This window comes from Pristis pectinata, chromosome 8 (assembly GCF_009764475.1).
Source record: "Pristis pectinata isolate sPriPec2 chromosome 8, sPriPec2.1.pri, whole genome shotgun sequence".
Taxonomy (NCBI): domain Eukaryota; kingdom Metazoa; phylum Chordata; class Chondrichthyes; order Rhinopristiformes; family Pristidae; genus Pristis; species Pristis pectinata.
Genome location: NC_067412.1, coordinates 83011820 through 83030715, shown reverse-complemented (window position 1 = coordinate 83030715; position 18896 = coordinate 83011820). Strand labels below are relative to the sequence as shown.

Genomic DNA, 18896 nt, shown 5'->3' with positions numbered 1-18896 from the left:
TTTCCTGGAAAACTGGACTACCCTCATTGAAATTCTAGGTGATTAGATTTAGCATTTCAGCAATTTGAAAATAGTCTGCATTTTATTGTTTTCATGAATTTTTATAATTTACATATTTCATTAAAAACAGAGTGAGGATTGAAATGTTGACCAAATCGTTCCTGCTTTTTCTTGGCTTGTTTCTAATGTCAGTATGCATGGTAATGTGTACAGGATAAACCAGCTTTACGTTCTGTATTGATGCTGTTTTCTTCATACAGTCTCTTGCTTGAGGAACAACCTACAATCCAGGGTTTACATTCCCAATTCATCATGTGAAAAGCTTCATGAAGAATTGCTAAGTGCAGGTTAAGTAATTCTCTACAGGAAATAAACCATTACAGGATCTCTATTTTCTGATAGGAATTTCTTTTTTCTTTTCCTAAATAAACAGTCCATGAATTCTGATTTTGTCAATATCCCAAAGGCTGCTTTTGACTCAAGGTGGCACATTGAACATCTGAGTGGTTCAAATGTTAAGAGGTTCTATGTTATTATGGATTCCTAGAATGTATTATGAGCAACACCATGTCCAATGCACACAAAGTTAAGGATTAGAAACACTGGAGAATAGAATACCTCCTGATTCAGGCAGTCAGTACTAGAGTCAAGAATTATGTGGTTAATGGTTTGCTAATTATTCATTTTCTTGTCTCTGTCCTGCAGAGAATGGGGAGGAGGGGAGAGAACAAGGGGAATAATATGGCAGAAACCAACAGAGATTGAATGGCACAAAAGGTGATGTGCCACCTGAGAGGGATGTTATTCTTTATTTAGGCCCATGGCATACATGAACCTTATTTGTTCAGATAACATTTTACGCAAGTGACATCAATATATATATTACACACTTTTTTTTCTCTTCTGTATGTCCAGCAGCCTCTGTGTATATATGTGTCATACACATGGAGAATTCACATCTAATTAAAAGGGTTATGTGCAATAGGGTTTTTGACAAAATTCAATCAAATCACAGACAAAAGCACTGTGCAAAACGATGGAATTTTTAGGTCATTGATTTTCTGATCTCTGACTCAAAATCTATCTGTGGTTCCTGGCTCCAACCTCTTCCCTGCCATCTGCATGAGGCTGAACCAGACTGTTTAACAGCAAAACATCACACAACTTTGTTATGAGTTTCCAACCATTTAGCCCTCCATCATTTAAAATATTTATTTCTACTTATGTAATTCTGTTGTCTGTAACCAGCTCATATGTCTTCATCACCTCTAGGTCCACCAACTTACGCTGAGTCCCAGCTGGCATCACAGTGATTTTAAAGTTCACTTCCTTCAAGTTCTTCCATGGCCTCACTCCTCCATCTCTCTATGATCTGTAACCCCTCTGCTCCTTATTTTATAATAAACCAATTCAAATATATTAGGACTCTTGCTCATCCCTGAATTTTTCCACCATTAGCAGCCAGTCCTTTGCTGCTTTGGCCCTAAACCTTCCCTCCATGAACTTCTTCCCCCTCTATATCTTGTCCTTTCTCTCAGACTCTCTGCATACTCCTTTGACCAGGTTTTAGTGTCTACCCTAATATCTCTTTAAGTGGCTCAGTGTCAAACCTTTGCCTGTTGAGCTTAGCTGTGAGACACCGGAGAGGACCTTGCTGTGTGAAAGGTGCTACATGATGGCAAATTGTTGTAATGTATTAACTTCTTTCCATTATTGATTAGCAAATCAAAATGAATTGAAAACAATACATATTGATGAAGCAAAAAGTTTATCAAAAATCTGTTAGAAGCTGCAGGTGATTCAGCATCTTTAAAGCAGAGTGACAGCAGAAAATGGTTTATGTTCCTCGTTAGATTATTGTACAATCAATCACCAAGCCATGTCAAAGAGTACACGTCTATGATCTGGGTTGATTCATTGCAATCTGTGATTCACTGTGGATGCCTTTCCAAGACATACAAATTAAATTTAATTGTAAGATTCACAATTACTTACCAATGACAATTACCCTAGTCTTGCTTTCTGATACATTTTTATTATGGACTTTGCACACGTAGTTTCCTTTGTCTCTGGGCTGAATGTTCTTCAGTGTTAGAGTGCTCTGATATGTTTTTCCTGTGCTTACCCGTGCTTTGCTAATTAAAACAGTTCGATCAGTCTGCAAATGAATAGAGTTATGCATCATCAGTCACTGCACAAAAAGCTCTTGTCCCTCGAACATTGCTTTTAAAATAATGTAATTAACTCATTAAGTCCTACTCAGTGCCACTCTTTTGAGCACAAGAGCGTCAACATTAACTCTAAATTGCCACATCATGTTGGCCCTTGGCTATATAGATATGACGTCACATCGAGTCATTTATTTACCCCTTCAACGCCCACCAAGAGTGACCAGGTAGCATCAGCGTCGACCAAGCTGCCTGGCTAGTTATGCAGCAGGTAGTGAATGAACCACATGAGGGATAAATTTAATTGACCTTATCCTCACCAAATGCCCTGTGGCAGTTGTGCCCATCCCTGATAGTATTTGTGGAAGTGAACAAAGCACAATCCTTGTTGAAGCAATCTCCTAATTTCACTCCTAGGTCATCCTCCACAGTGTTTAATGGCAACACAAATGTCGACAAAGTGCAATGCAGTTACTCTCTATGCTACTCCAGCAGCACCTTACAAATGCATGACTACCCTTAAGAAGGGCAAGGCTGAAGTACTTTGTTATTACTGGGTTTAAATCCACACCAAACAGCACTGCAGAAGTTCCATCATGAGAAAGGCTGCAGTGGTTCATGAAGGTGGCTCACAATGACCTGCTCAAGGGCCATTAGCAATGGGCAATAAATGCTGGCATTGCCAGGTTTGCCCATATTCTGAATAAGTAGGAAAAATATGTGCATAAACTGAAGAGATGGATTACCATGGGAGAGTTTTCACTCTCTCCAGTACAGTACAAAGAGTAATTACTAGTCAATGAGTTTTATGTGAAAGATCCGAATTGAATTTTGGTCTGGTGTAAGGATTCAGATTGTAAGGAATTATAAATTTAAACCTGGAAATTGCTGATGGTCTTATTGGTGAATGAATGTTACACCTGTTTGTAAGGCATTCCTCTGCTAACTTAATGTGGTTGTTAACAAGTTTATGAAAAACTAGATTATACTTTAAGTAGTGGACAGAGGAACACCAGATGAAACTGTTCAAAGTATTCATCTACAACTATTGCTGGCAGTAACTTTGAAGCTTTCATATTGATAAAATGCTTTAATTAATCTGGTAAAGATGGTTAAAGGCACAAATCTGAACTCACCATTTTGGCAGGGTAATCCCAATGAAATTCAGGTCTGGAATTCCAACCCATCTTTGCCAGACATTTGATGGATAGTGTGGCACCCGACAGCACCCTGATTCGTGAACTCGTGTTAAGCTGAACATATTTCGTTCCTTCAACTGATGACAAAATAAAATATATCAGTACAAGCACTGCTCAGAAACACAGTTATCAAGAACTTGGGGTTGATTTGAACCTCCTTCAGAGTTTAGAACCCCAGTGACCGAGAAGGAACGTGGCATTGTTCATCAATGTTATGTTGGCAAATAACCTTTTAAGTTGCATTTGAAATGCTGTTTGAACTGAGTTGAACATGCTGATGTAGAGATAGTAGACTTAATTCAGCAAAGGAGGGACATTAGTTCAGAGGCATGAGAATCTATTCCATGTGTTCCGGCTAATGTCAGAACGAAGCAGCTTCAATTGGAATGTGCTAACATACTGTGCAAAATACTGTTCCATCCATGCTGCCTGAACTCTGTGGTTTCACCCCAATCCTAAAAGATTGTCCCCTATTGGAATTTCTTTTCTTCAAGTTATTTTGCAGCTACTTTGGTGAAAGCTGTAAAACTGGTAAAACTGCAGATACAGGAACCTGAAACAAAAACCGAAATGCTGGGAGAACTTAGCCGGTCAAGCGGTATCTGTGGAATGAGAAACCAGTTAACATTTTTGGTTGAAGGCTCTTCATCAGAACTGAGAAAGAGAGAAAACACATTGGCTTAAGTGGAAGTGAAAGTGGGGGAGGGGAATGGGTATAACAAATGGAATGTCTGTTTGTAATAGAGCAAAATAATGGATAGCTATTGATTGGATATGTAGGCTCATTTGTCTGTGTAATATGTTGCTTAAGTAAAAAAATACTGCAGTTGCTGGAAGTCTAACACAAAAACTGAAAACACTGGAAATACTCAGCAGATCGGGCTACTTCTATGGGAAGAGAAACAGAATCAATGCTTCAGGTCGGAGACTCTTGTCAGAACCGAAAAGGAGACAAAAGAAGCTTGTAAAGTTGCAGAGAGGGTCGGGGAGGGAGATGTCTCTGATGGGATAAAACTGGGGTGTCCATGGGGATAAGCTGCAGACAAGGTTCTGGTCAGTGAGTGAATGGGAACAGTTAGAGAGGGAGAACATAGACAAAAGGATGTGGGAGATGTGAAATGCAGAGCAGGACAAGACCAGCAGGTCAGGATGGGCATGTCCTCCACTCCCAGAGAGAGGAAAACAATGAAGGGTAAAAAAGAACAAGCTGAGCTAATATTACAAAAGATTGACTGATACAGACAGAAATCAAGCTACCTGAAGTTGTAGGATTCAATATTGTCTCCAGAAGGCTGCAACATGCCAAGATGGAAAATGAGGTGCTGTTCCTCAAGCTTGTGTTGGGCCTCACTGTGACAGTGAATGAGGCTACAGTGGGATGAGGAGTTAAAGTGGCAGGCAACAGAAAGCTCAGGGTCACCCCTGAAGATTGAACACAGATTCTCTGTGATGCGTTTGTCCGATCTGTGATTGGCTTCTCCAGTGTAGAAGAGACCACATTGTGAACACTAAATACAGTACCCTAGATTGGAAGATGTGCAAGTGAATCACTGCTTCACCTGGAGAGACTGTTTGGGTCCATGGATGGTGGAAAGAGAAGAGTGAAAGGACAAGTGTTGCATTGCCTGTGGTTGCAAGAGAAAGTACTGTAAGAGGGAGGGTGGTTGATGGGAATGGAAAAGTGAACCAGGGAGTCATGAAGGGAAATGATGAAAGGGGAAGATGTGCCTGGTAGTGGAATCTCTTTGAAGGTGGCGATAATTATGGAGAATGATCTGTTGAATGCGAAGGCTGATGGGGTGAAAGGTGAGGGCCAAGGGAGCTCTATCCTTGTTCTGTCCCAGAGGAGAGGGTGTGAGAGCAGAGGTGCAAAGTGCCTCTACTATGTTGCTAATGTTGTGAAATCTGGGTGGAGTTGTATAGTCTGGTCCGCTGGACATACTGAGCAGGCCAGAATATGCAAATGAAACAAAAAATAAAAGGAGGAGAGGAATGGCAAGCACAAATGGTTGGTCCTGATACAAACAGAAAGGAGGAGCAAGTTATCTAAAATTAGGAATAACTGGTTGATCAGCCCCAATTTTGAGAATACTAGAAGGTGAGATAAATAGTTAAAGGGAAGTTTATATCTTAGAGAAGAATAGGAAGAATGAAGGAGATAAGGTCTTGCCCTTTCGCTTGGTGATTGGTAATACAAATTTGATTTCAAAGACTGGACTTTGTGCAAATACAGCAAAATAAGATAACCTAATAAGAAAATAATTTAACTCTTCCCTAAGTGACCAGAAATGCCATTAACCTTGAGCAGAAAATGGAGACACAAGAGATTCTGCAGATGCTGGAATCTGGAGCAACACACACAAAATACTGGAGGAACTCAGCAGGTCAGGCAGCATCTATGGAGAGAAATAAACAGTCGATGTTTCGGGTCGAGACTCTTCAAGGGGACTGGAAAGGAAGAGGGCAGAAGCTGGAATAAGAAGGTTGGGGGGGGCGGAGGAGTACATGCAGGCAGGTGATGGGTGAGTTCAGGTGAGAGGGGAAAGGTAGGAGGGTGGGGGAGAAGTGAGCGTTGATAGGTAGGAGAGGCAAAGGGCTAAAGGAGGAATCCAGTTGGAGAGGGCAGTGAACTATGGATAAAGGGAAGCAGGTGGGGGGTTCCTCTGCTGCCACGTTGAGGCCAGACGTAGATTGAAGGAACAACACCTCATATTTCGCCTTGGTAGTCTCCAACCTGATGGCCTCAACATCGATTTCTCTAACTTCTGGTAGCCCCTCCCCTCTCTCCTCCCTTCCTTTTTTTTTTGCTTTTTTTCTTCCTTTGTCTTCCCTTATTCCTGTGGCCCCCTCCCCCTTTCTCTTTCCCCTTCCCCTGTCCTCATGACCTGCCTACCTATTCCCCACCTACTTCACTTTATTCCATGGTCCACTGCCCTCTCCTACTGGATTCCTTCTTCTTCAGCCCTTTGCCTCTTCTACCTATCACCTTCCAGCTTCTTACATCTCCCCCTCCCCACCCTCAGACCTTCCCCATCTCACCTGGACTCACCCATCACCTGCCTGCGTGTATTCCTCCCCCTCCCCCAACCTTCTTATTCTGGCTTCTGCCCTCTTCCTTTCCAGTCCTGATGAAGAGTCTCGACCCTAAACTTCGACTGTTTATTTCTCTCCAATAAATGCTGCCTGACCTGCTGAGTTCCTCCAGCATTTTGTGTGTGTTTAACCTTGAACAGTACCTCATTTGCTCTCTCCAGATATGTTGCCTTTCTAGTATTTCCCATTTTTACTTCAGATTTCTAGCATCATCAATAGTTTGCTTTTGTGCAGCTTGGGCTGTGTGACTCTTCCAGTTCACCTCTTGCCAAACCAGCGACAATGATAGCTGCCATCTTTTGAGCTACCATTGGGCTCTTTGACTTTCAATCCTCTCCCAACTAATCAGCTGCCACTTTCTGCCCAGACGAGTAGCTGAACCAGCACCATGCAATTGAGTGTCAACCTAATAAAATCAACTGGATCTATAACAAAATTTCCCTCATACTATCTGCTCTCAGTGGCTTCCAACAAGGAGTCAAAAATAGCCCAATAAATGTAGATAGACTGAAGACTTCTCACCTACTATAAGTATCATGTAGTGGGATGTGAAGAGCTGATTATCAATCATGGTCCTGCACTGCAGCATGTCATGTCGAACACGTTCAGGATTTTGAATGACAAAACCTTGTTTAGGATCCCACGTAGTATTTTCTCCATCAGTTTTTAATTCAGTGTCTCTCTGTATGAGGCAAAAATCTATCATTATTACAATGCACAATAACTTAAAGGCTACATTAAGACTTTCAGTCTATATTTGTGTTAGGTATGTAATGCTTATACATTGTCAGTTCTCTGTTGCTGTGATGGGTATGTTTTTGCTGGCGATAAAGTAAAACTGGCAGGTAACTGACTTCCAATAGCGAAATGTGCATTTTGTACCAAACTCTTACTGATGCACAAGATATTCAATTTTATTGCACATTACATGGAAGACATTTACTAGCATCTGCTATGGAAGGTAAGGGCTAACAACATCCTTTGGCTTGAGAAAAACACGTGCTAAACCTTTGCCTCTGTCCTCAAAGTAAAATGGAAAACCACGCAAGATCAGTTACTTCTCAAATACCTATCACTAAGTCCCATTTTATAACATTCCACTATCACAACTACCTGCGACAGAGTTCTAAAGAGTGCTAGTTTTGTCCATACTTATCAGTTTACCTTCCATTTGTTTCTGACAAACTTGATTACAATTATGAATTAATTATAAAAAAAAGCCCTTTCCACATATGCAATATTCTATGGAAAAAATATTCTTATCCACACCCTCATTTGAAGCTAATTAATTTTCTACTTGATTACACGATTTGTGTTTTTGCGGCTTGCATTAAGCAGACTGCTTTCATCAATGCTACCTTCTGATTTGGATCATATTCCTTATGAAGTTATTATTATTATTCCTTATTATTATTATTCCTTGTTATTAGTTACTCTGAATAAAACTTAATGGCATGAACTTTGCAGGGTCACCAACCTTACCCACATAACTGACACCAACATCTGTGTTTCTATGGAATATCATTTCTCCTCTTTTGTGCACTTTGGCTGCCCTCCTTGATGATTCTTTTACATTTCTTCTTGAGGTCAGCAACAAACGCAGAATACTTATCACTGATTACAAATGTTGTTCCCATACCCATGAGCTAACCATAGATCATATGATATAGGAACAGAATAATGCCATTTGGCCCATTGAGTCTGCTCCATCTTGGTATAATGAAGTGTGCAAGAGACAATATATATCAATATAAAAGGAAGTCTTTTTCTCAGCCCTATTCTCCTGCCTTCTCCCTGTAACCCTCAACCCCCTTACCAATCAAGAACCTATCAATCTGCCTTGAGCACACCCAATGACGATCTCCACAGCCCTCTGTAGGAATGAATTCCATGGATTCACCACCCTCTGGTTGAAGAAATTCCCCCTCATCTCAGTTTTAAAGGGACGTCCCTTGTATCCTAGACTCTCATACTAATGGAAACATCTTCTCTATGTCCACTCTATCCAGGCCTGTCAGTATCCGGTCCGTTTCAATGAGATCCCCTCTCATTCTTTTGAACAGTGAGCAAAATCATGCTTTTTGCTAAATAATGCAAGCAAGATAAATCAAAGGTATAGAAACTCATCCATTAAAAGTCAGAAGCTATTATCTGCTAGCAAAGGCAAAGAAATGAACAACTTTAGATTGACTACTAATGTTTGACTCTCATTATTTTGTATAAAGAAGTGCAAGAGACAATATATCGATATATAAGAAATATTAAAGGTCGTCTTCTTTACAAATGATAACTACATGTCGCATTAAAATGCTGAATTTATTGTGTCTAACATTTTTATTATTTTGTTTTGTCAAGGAAGGCACATTTTGTAGCCTACTATGATTGAATACTATTTTGGATGTCAAAACTAACTTTTTTTTGTGATATAACATCACCTAAAGAAAGTTGACAGAATAATGACACTAACTGCCCATTGGTCCCAAGTCTGAGGAGTTTTTTAAATTGTCCTTCTAACCAAAGTTTCAATACCTTTGATTTATCCTGCTTGCTTTACTTAGCAAAAAGAACATCTTTGCTCACTGTTAGCTCATGGACATGAGGAATGGGGAACAATATTTGTAGTTAGTGATAAATCATCTGCATTTGTTGCTTACTCAAAAAGAAATTAAGAGAAGTATCACAGACGGCAGCCCCAGAATGCATAAAAAAGGAGGAAAAATATTACAGTGAAACACAGAAGTTTGTGACGTTACAAATCATGTTTGAACAGAATTCATGTCAGCTCCAAAAATAAAGGAAATCTATACCTTTCAAACCAATTTGCGAATGATCAAGAGTGCTATTTTAGCCTGAAGGAAACCTGGATACCCTTCTGATTTTGATTCAGGAATTCCACTGGATAGTCCCTGCTATGGAATATGTGGAGACAGGCTAAGAAAATGGTGGTTAGTGGTGCTCAGAAATGATCTGGCCAACAGGTCCTGTTGAAGAACTGCTTCTGCATGTGCGACTTGCACCACTCATGGGCCATGCCTGTACAAGTGAATTTTTCTGAAGTGGGCTTTAAGTGTGTATTGTACATCATCATTCACAGCTGCACGTCTGGGCACCCCAGTCTGAAAACCACATAATGCAAAGGATCTGGAAACAATTTGACAACGTTCGCAAGCCTTACAGGAATTACCCCATTCCAAATGGCAAATGATTTTTTTGATAAAGTTCCTGTGTGTAGCACACGGAAGTCCTATGTTATTCTAAAAATGTTTCTAGGCTTGGGAATCATGCACTGGATTTGTCCATTTTGCTGACTGGAAGGTTGGGCAAAGTTTCTCAGCATTATTTGTCAATATAGCTTTGAGAGATAGACACAAAAGAAAAAGGCCAAGCAGATTACAAATACATTTTCCTGGAACAGAGGGTGTGTATAAAGTTCGTAAAACCTTAAGGCTTGGTGGAGGATGTTTGTGAATGGCAATCTGACTTACTCCTGTAGCTTCCTCTTATATAGCAGGATGCAGACAGCTTGTCTCCGTGTTACATTCAGACACAGGGACATGGGAACCAGCCTAAGTGTCTCTATCATTCATAAACAAGCATACACTCAAGATGGGATAAAAGTTAATTACAGAGTTTTACATATACATGAGATTTTTTTTGATATAAATGTACATCTATAAATTCCATCATATCCTTCACCGGTGAGGTATTTCACCTCACAGATGTTTGTTATCAGTACTGTTCTTTGGCTAAAATTATACAAAGATACCAAATGATTATCTCTCAAAATTAATAACTGGAATTCTGTACGGAAGTACTAAACATCCATGAATTGTTACACTATTGGAGCAGTTTTAGGATGTAATAAACAAGTTATATTAAAATAAATGTGTTTAAATAAAAATAAAACATTTCCAGGATGAAATAAGGAAATGTTAAGACTGGAAAAAATGACAAATAAATGCCTGAAGAATTGCACAGAGTGCTAAAATAGGACAAGTCGCCAATGGATTGCAGTGGAATATATAATGCAATTGCTCATAGGAACTTCACATGGGAATTGAGCAATGATTGGAAATGGAACGGTGCCTGACCACTGCAGGAAGATACTGAAACAATATATGAGGAAAAAAAGGCATAAAGGCTGCCATGGGATTATATATAGGCATACTTAGTAATCGGCATCTTGAAGGAACAAATAATTAATTACATAGAGAAATGAAAAATAATGAGGCGAATCAATGTGGCTTCTGACTGGGGAACTTGATGTTGATGTTGTTAGTAGGGACAACTGTGGAGGCAGGTAGCTTATGGAAGGTTAGTCTGTGTTAGTATGTTCAGATTCTAACAATGCTTTAATATTTCCAAATAGGACATTGATCAAAAAATCTGGAAGTAAATGAATAGGGGATCTTCTGAAGTGACTGCATGAGAGAAACTTTGTATGGTTGTGCATGAGCTATGCTAGGATGGAAGTAAGTTGTCTTCGGGCCAATCCTTGGGCTCTTATTATACACAATGATGGAATAAGAGATTTGTTGACAAGTGGGAAATGCTGTTTAATGTGGATAAGTGCAAAATGATGTGTGCAGAAGGAAAGTAATATTGAATACACAAGCTAAACTATTTGACTGCAAGAGGGAGATTTCTGCTGGTAATCCAGGGTTGCCAAATGATCATGTTGGTAGAAGTAGTTAAAAAAAAGTCAACATAATGAAAGCTTTAACTTATTCAGGACTACTTGCATCTTCAGAATATTCAGGTACCCTCACGGTAGCATAGTGGTTAGTGTAACGCTATTATAGCGCCAGCGACCCAGGTTCAATTCCCGCCGCTGTCTGTAAGGAGCTTGTACATTCTCCTCGTGTCTGTGTGGGTTTCCTCTGGGTCCTCCAGTTTCCTCCCACATTCCAAAAGACGTACGGGTCAGAAAGTTGTGGGGTTGCTATGTTGGCGCCTGAAGCATGGTGACACTTGCGGGCTGCCTCCAGAACACTCTATGCAAAAGATGCATTTCACTGTGTGTTTCGATGTACATGTGACTAATAAAAATATCTTACCTTATCTTATCTATATTAGGAAATATAATCTCTGGGAAAATGGGTTGCACAGTGCTATGTTCCTGTGTGCTAAGAGATCAGAGTTCATTGAAAACTCAAATGAAATTGAAAACCAGGGAAGTTGCCCAAAGTGTAAGATTTGTGTTCTGTGTCCTGTGTGGCTGTGCGTTGATTACAAAGAACACTGGCCATGCATGTTGCACATGCAGCTAGCACCGTTTGTGAGGCACTCATGCAGAAGTACCTGTGACTAAATTGTGACTGAGTCTGAGTCTGTAACTTTCACATTGCTGCTGGAAAACTACCTCAAGTAGGTCTCCTTTAAGCAGGTATTTACCCAATCCCCTCACATCCAACCCCTGAAATGATCCCAACCCAACTCCCCTCAATCTCAGGACCCTTATCTGACCCTCCCATGTCCTCTGAACCACCACCAGACCTGCTGCACTCATAAACACCGGACCTCACTCCACTACCACTGCTAGGGAGCCCCCAGTAACAAACCACAACACCCTACCCTCAACCAGCAATCCTATCCCCCAAGGACAGATCCTAACCTGAATAACCAATCATAGAATCATCACTGCAAGGGAAGAGGCCATTCAGTCCATCACTGGCTTCTTGTTGAGCAAGCTCCTCAGTCCCATTCCCTTCTTCTTTCCCTGTAGATCTACACATCATTTTCAGTTAATTGCCCATCAAATTCACTTTTTACAGATGCTGATTGCCTTTGCTTCCACCTCATTTACAGGTAGTGAATTCCACATCATAAGTACCTTCTGCATAAAAATAATTTTTTCTCACTTTCCTGGATCATTATCCTGTCACTTTAAATCTGTGTCCCCTGGTTCTTGAAACAATGGGAACGGCTTCCTTTTGGTGCCTTATCTAAATCTGACGTGATCTTGTAAATCTCTCAGACATTTTCCCTTTGAGAAGAACATCTCCAGACTAAGCTTATGCCAAATATTCCTCTTCCTTGGAAACGTTCCAGTAAATCTCCTGCATCCTCTGCAGGATCTTCACATTCATCCTAAATTCTGGGGACCAGAATTGGTTGCAATTCCCCAGATGTCATCTGGCCAGTGTTTTATAAAGGTTCAATATTATCTCCCTGCTCTAGTATATTTCACATATGGACGCAATAATGACATCTATTCATGAAGTCCAGAATCCCATATGTATTACAAATGGGTCTTTCGATATGTCCTGTCAGGTTAAAGATTTTTTGGCATATATGCCTGGTATATATGTAACATGCATATACACGGTCATCGTGCCACCGATTACTAATCCTATCACAATCTTTTATCTGGTTGCTAACCTCACCATTGGCCCTGCACCCAACAATGCCATGACCTCCTTGTGATCCTCAACCTTTCTCTAGATTCCTGATTTACATTCCTCTGACGTCTCTGTATCCTCAGACTTACCTGATTTGTTTTGCATGTTCTACTTTGGTGAAGTGTAAGTAACACATTGATTGGAAAAGGCCTGTTGAACAGTATACATCACCTTAAGCCTTGTGTATTACTTTGGACTATATTTTTTTCTCTCTCATGTCATTTTCTAGTGTCGTCATGTTTATTTTGCACGTGTAAATTATGTACAATTTATGTTAAGTTTATGTTAACTTATGTTTGTCCTCATCTTGTACTATGCTGCTGCTGCTGCAAAAGGTTAATTTTCATGGCACTTATACCATCTATGCATGCCTATGACAACAATAAACTTGAACTCGTTTCCCAGTGGACAGCACTTGAACAAACATTAGTTGGCCCGCCACAAACTGACTGCTTAACACACTTGTACTACCAATGACCATTTTATAGGTGAATCATTTTAATTTTGTGGGCAAAATGGAGAAGCAAATGAGTCCACATGAAGATACTATGAATAGTAGTTCATGACTTTTTCAACGTTGGTTAAGGAGTGAATGTTTATCAGGATATGAGGGGAAGTGTCCATCTTTCCATGAATAGATGTCATATTGTGTCCATATGAAGAGGTGAAAAGGGTTTCATGTTAACATATCAGGCAAAAGGTGGCCCTCTGATTCTTGTACGAGGCACTGAGCTGCTCTTGACTGAGGTCGCTGATTGTTGTGGAATGATCTTGTCATTGGAGAGGGCATATTGAAACATAACTGAATACATATTTTGAATAAGATTTTGAAAGGAGTTAGAGAGGTTATACTTGAGAGAAGGCAGGTTAAGGAATACCTTGTGAACGTACCCAGGATTCTAGGGGTTAAAGGTTACTTTAACACTAGCAATGTGTTTTCTATAATCAAAAACACAACAGAAAGAGGCTTGAATTCAAGTTCAAAAGAGGGGAAGTGAACAGATTGCTTATATTAAAACAACTATTCTCAGAGGATGGTGAATATGTAGAACAGTCTGTATGTCTCAGGAGGCCCTGGAGGTGAAGAATGCTGGAAAAGTCAGGAATAAACTAACTGGCTATGTGAGAGACTGAGGAATTGAACAATATGGGGTCGAACAATATAACAGATAAAAGTGATGCATGTTATTTTACAAATACGTATACCAGGTGTGAGAATTCCGACACTCCCTTCCAGTCTTCAATGTTGCTATACTCCCATATAAATCAGTATTAATAACTTCTTTATTTATGTGATAAATTAATTAAAATCTGATCTTTTGTCTGCTTAAGGAATGTAATATTTTGCAATGCATACCATGCATTGATAAGGTAAGATAAGATATTTATTTATTAGTCACATATACATCGAAACACATGGTGAAATGTGTCTTTTGTGTTACTGAGGGGGCAGCCCGTTGCAATGCCAATTCTCTCTATTGTCTCCACTTCCAAAAACTGAAGGGCAAAGTCAATTGAGGAACAACACTTCATTTTCCATCTGGTTATTTTGCACCCTTTGTGATTCAATATCAAATTCAGCAATTTCAGGTTACTCACTTTCTCCAGTTGTATTAGACCTATACAGTTCTGCTGTAAGGTTATCCATCTGTCTCACTAACTCAACTTATCTGTCTTTCCATGGACACTGCCTGATCTGCCAGACATTGCCAACATTATCTCATCAGCTTCGATTCTCTGCAATGGCTCTGAACTGCATTTCCCTGCTGTTATAGCTCCCTTTGTTTGTTTTCTCTCTTTCTCCAACTTCCCTCATTAATCTATCAACCAGATGGCTTTGTAAACAGTGATTCACCATGGCAACCCTGGTCTCACCCCATCAGTGTTCTGAGACTGGTTATCTAGAAGGCAGGACCAGTGCTCTGGAAACATCAATTTAATTTCAAAAATCTTAAAGAAAAAAATCATCAGTAACGATGACCAGGAAACTACTGTAAGAACTTGAGTCGTTCACTTACATACAGTATTTTGGGAATGGAATCACACTGTCCTCACCTGAGGGAGCTTGTATTTTACTTATCTAGTTGAATCTTATCTGCCTCTGAAAGGGTCTACGAAATGCACTATAACAGGTCAAGAAGTTGGCTGAACACTATCTTAGTGTATATAATAAAAACTCACTATTCACAGGGAGGCCTGATCTTATGAGGGAATAAAAAAAAATCAAGGTGGCCAATGAAACAGCAAACTTCTTCCCTATAGGAGCAGCTTTCAAGTGGGTAGAAACCATATTACAGCAATGCAAAGCCCGAGCTTGACTATGGGTGCAAATCCACAGCTCCCTGAAAGTGGTGACACAGCTGGATAGGGCAGTGAAAGTGACATTTGTTACTCTTGCCTTTATAGGCTGAAATATTGAGTACAAGTGTTGGATCATCGTGTTGCAGTTTTACAAAACATTGGTTAGACTGGCACCGAGTTTATTTTGCACAGTTCTGGTTACCACACTACAGGAAGGATGTGGTAAGAGAGTGCCCTGGAGATTCATTATGATATTAAGGAGGTTTGACATGTCACTGAATAACAAACTTCTATAGATGTACTGTTGAAAATATCCTGACCGGCTGCATTATGGTCTGGTATGACAATTTGAATGCGCAGGAATGCAAGAAGCTGCAGCGAGTAGTGGACTCAGCCCAATACATCACGGCACATCCCTCCCACCATCAAAAGCATCTACATGAGGTGCTGCCTCAAGAAGACAATGTCTATCATCAAAGATTCCCACCATCCGGGCCATGCCATCTTGTCGCAGCTGCCATCGGGCAGGAGATACAGAAGCCTGAAATTCCACACCACCAGGTTAAAGAACAGCTACTTCAACCATTTGGTTCTTGAACCAATCTACACAACCCTAATCACTACCTTAGTATAGCAACACTGTGACCATTTCGTCCTATAATGGACTTTATTTTTGTTCCAATTGTGTTCTTTCTTGTATGACATGTTTAACTTATGTTTTTCTCATGAGTGTTGTGTCTCTCATGCTGTGTGCCAGTGATGCTGCTGCAGATAAGATTTTCATTGCGCCTGTGAATATATGCACTTGTGTATATGACAGTAAACTCAACTTCGACTCAGGATTTTGCCTGACTAGACAGCTGTAGTTATAAGAGAGATTGGATAAACTGAGTTTATTCTCACTGGAATGTAGGAGGCTGAGGAGTGACCTTATAAAAGTTTATAAAAATAATGAAGAGCATAGACAGGATAGATAGTCAGAATCTTTTTCCCAGGGCAGGGAGTCTTGAACTAAAGGGCACAGGTTTAAAGTGAGAGGGGAGAAATTTAAAGGAAATTTGAGGAGCAAGTTTTTCCACACAGAGGGTGGTGGTTATCCAGAATAAGTTACCAGAGGAAGTGGTGGAGGCAGATACAATTACACATCTAAGAGGTGTTTGGGAAGGTACTTGGATAGGAAAAGTGTAGAGGGATACAGGTCTAATGGAGGCAAATGGAATTGGCGTAGATAGGCATCCTGGTTAGTGTGAATGAGGTGGGCTGAAAGGGACCATTTTTGTGCTGCATGTTTCTATGATTCTGAGCCACTGAGGCAAGCACCATAGAGGTTTAGTAGAATAATACCAACAGTCCAAGGGTTAAATTAAAAGATTAGCTAAACTTGTTGTTTTGCTCTGTTATCTAGAAGATTAAGTGTTGATTTCATCAAAGTTTACAAGACATGAAGTATAAATGATAGGGTGGATAGAGAGAAACTATTCTCTTATACGAGGGAACAATGCTTGAATATGAGAGCCAATCTTTCAAGAGTGGTCAGAAAGTGCTTCTACACACAGAAACTGGTCGAAATTTGAAACACTCCCCTACAGATGGCAATTGATGCTGGGAGAACTGTCAACTTTAATCCAAGATTGATTTATTTCTGTTAATTGAATGCATTAGGAGGTGAGAAAAAGGTGGATGTAGGAGTTAGGCTGCAGTCTAATGGAATAATGAACAGACTTGAGTAGCTAAGTGACCTACTCCTGGTACCAGGTTCCTGTATTACATAGAACATAACGGCATAGGAACAGGCCCTTCGGGCCACAATGTTGTGCCAAACTAACTAAATTAGTAACCAAATGCCCAACTAAACTAATCCCTTCTGCCTACATAATGTCCATGTCCTTCCACTTCCCACACATTCATGTGCCTATCTAAGAGCCTCTTGAACACCCTTATCTTATTTGCCTCCACCACCACCACCGGCAGTGCATTCCAGGCACCCACCACTCTGTGTAAAAAAAACTCACTCCACACATCTCCTTTGAACTTGCCCCCTCTCACCTTAAATGCATGCCCTCTGGTACTAGACATTTCAACCCTGGGAAAAAGATACTGGCTGTCGACTCTTATCTATGCCTCTCATAATCTTATAAACCTCTATCAAATCTCCCCTCAGCCTCCGCCACTCCAGAGGAAACAACCCAAGTTTGTCCAACCTCTCCTAAGAGCACATGCCCTCTAGTACAGGCAGCATCCTGGTAAACCTGTTCTGCACCCTCTCCAAAGCCTCCACATGCTTCCTGTAATGGAGCAACCAGAACTGAATGCGATACTCCAGATGCGGCCTAACCAGAGTTTTATAAAGCTGCAGCTCCTGACTTTTGAACTCAGAGCATCAACTAATAAAGGCAATCATGCAATATGTCTTCTTTACCATCCTATCAACCTGTGTAGCTACTTTCAGGGAGCTATGGACTTGGACCCCAAGATCCCTCTGCTCGTCAACACTGTTAAGGGTCTTGCCATTAACAGTGTACTGTCTCTCTGTCTTTGTATTTCTCTTCTCTTCACAGCTCAGCTGGCCAAATGAGGATTTTCCTTTCCTGAAGAGCAAAATCAGATGAGATGCTGCTTTGGAAGCAGGTGTATCCCACCATTCAGAGTGGTTGTGATCTCTATTAAAACCATAGGGTAAATGTTTTATCGAAGGCTCTTGCTATTACTGTGAATGTTGGCACCTGCTTCTTTAACAGCTTCTTGCATTCTTCAGCTAGATAAACCATGAGAGATCTTCGGCAAGGTTAATGCATGCATGAAATTACAATCTTCCGTCCAAGACTTTTGCCAAACCCAGGAGAGTTGGCTGACTGAAACACCCTGTCATTGCCAAGCATGAGATCCATTCAGTTAATACACACCAAAAAAAAGTTATACACCTCAGGAACGTTTATGTGGAAAGTTGTCAGAGGATTGTTACTCCTAATAGTTTATTATATATGAGTAGATAGCACTTAGAGAGCAATTACATAGGAAGGGCAGGTGCCCAATTAAGCTTGATGAAGCAATGAGCAGCAGTTCTTGGAGATAAAACAAATTCTAATAGTGTGAATCTGGAGCTAAATCAGAAAGTGCCAAAATTAAACAATAGATCAGCTTGGATCTGAAAAGAGCAAAGACAGAATGGTTTGCTTGATATGCAAAATGTTATTGAATTTTACTCTTTTCTTGTTTCTGGCCGACCCACCTTTCATTTTCTAATCTTTTCTCATTTAACACTTAGTAACTTTTATTTAACAATTAGCAGTTTTCATTACATAAAATGCTTTTTTACTGATTCATAGCAGTTATAAGAGCAGTCCTATTTAAGTCTCTCACCATCAGCAGGGTGACCTGTAAGTCTGGCGCTGTGACTCGGCAGGGGATCACCACAACCTCACTGCTTTCGTTCAGCTTTATGAATTTGGGATATTCGGGATGAGGCTGCACAAATGGATTTCGAGGATCTGTTTTTCAAAGAAAAGCACACAAAGCACACATTAGTTTTACATCAAGCAATAACTTATAACTCTTTAAAGGCCCTGATGTTTCCTAAAAGATTCCCACACAAATGTGGTCAACATTGTCATTATTTTCTGTTTTAAAAAAAAACATTAAATGCTGAAATGTGTGAAGATTTTAAAACTTCAACTTGCTTTTTGCCCTATTCAGGATGTACTGGACAAACTATCATCCTACTGCAAATGGTTGAA

The 18896-nt window shown here is 40.2% G+C and overlaps 1 protein-coding gene across 1 annotated transcript in view; it reads right to left on the bottom strand.

Moving 5' to 3' along the window:
* Window positions 1–18896, bottom strand: part of LOC127573495 (vascular endothelial growth factor receptor kdr-like) — a 180720-nt gene that overhangs the window by 121005 nt on the left and 40819 nt on the right. Inside the window, 4 exon segments of the mRNA XM_052021772.1 lie at window positions 1996–2158; window positions 3305–3444; window positions 6983–7142; window positions 18523–18650. Coding sequence (XP_051877732.1) covers window positions 1996–2158; window positions 3305–3444; window positions 6983–7142; window positions 18523–18650 — 591 coding nt within the window.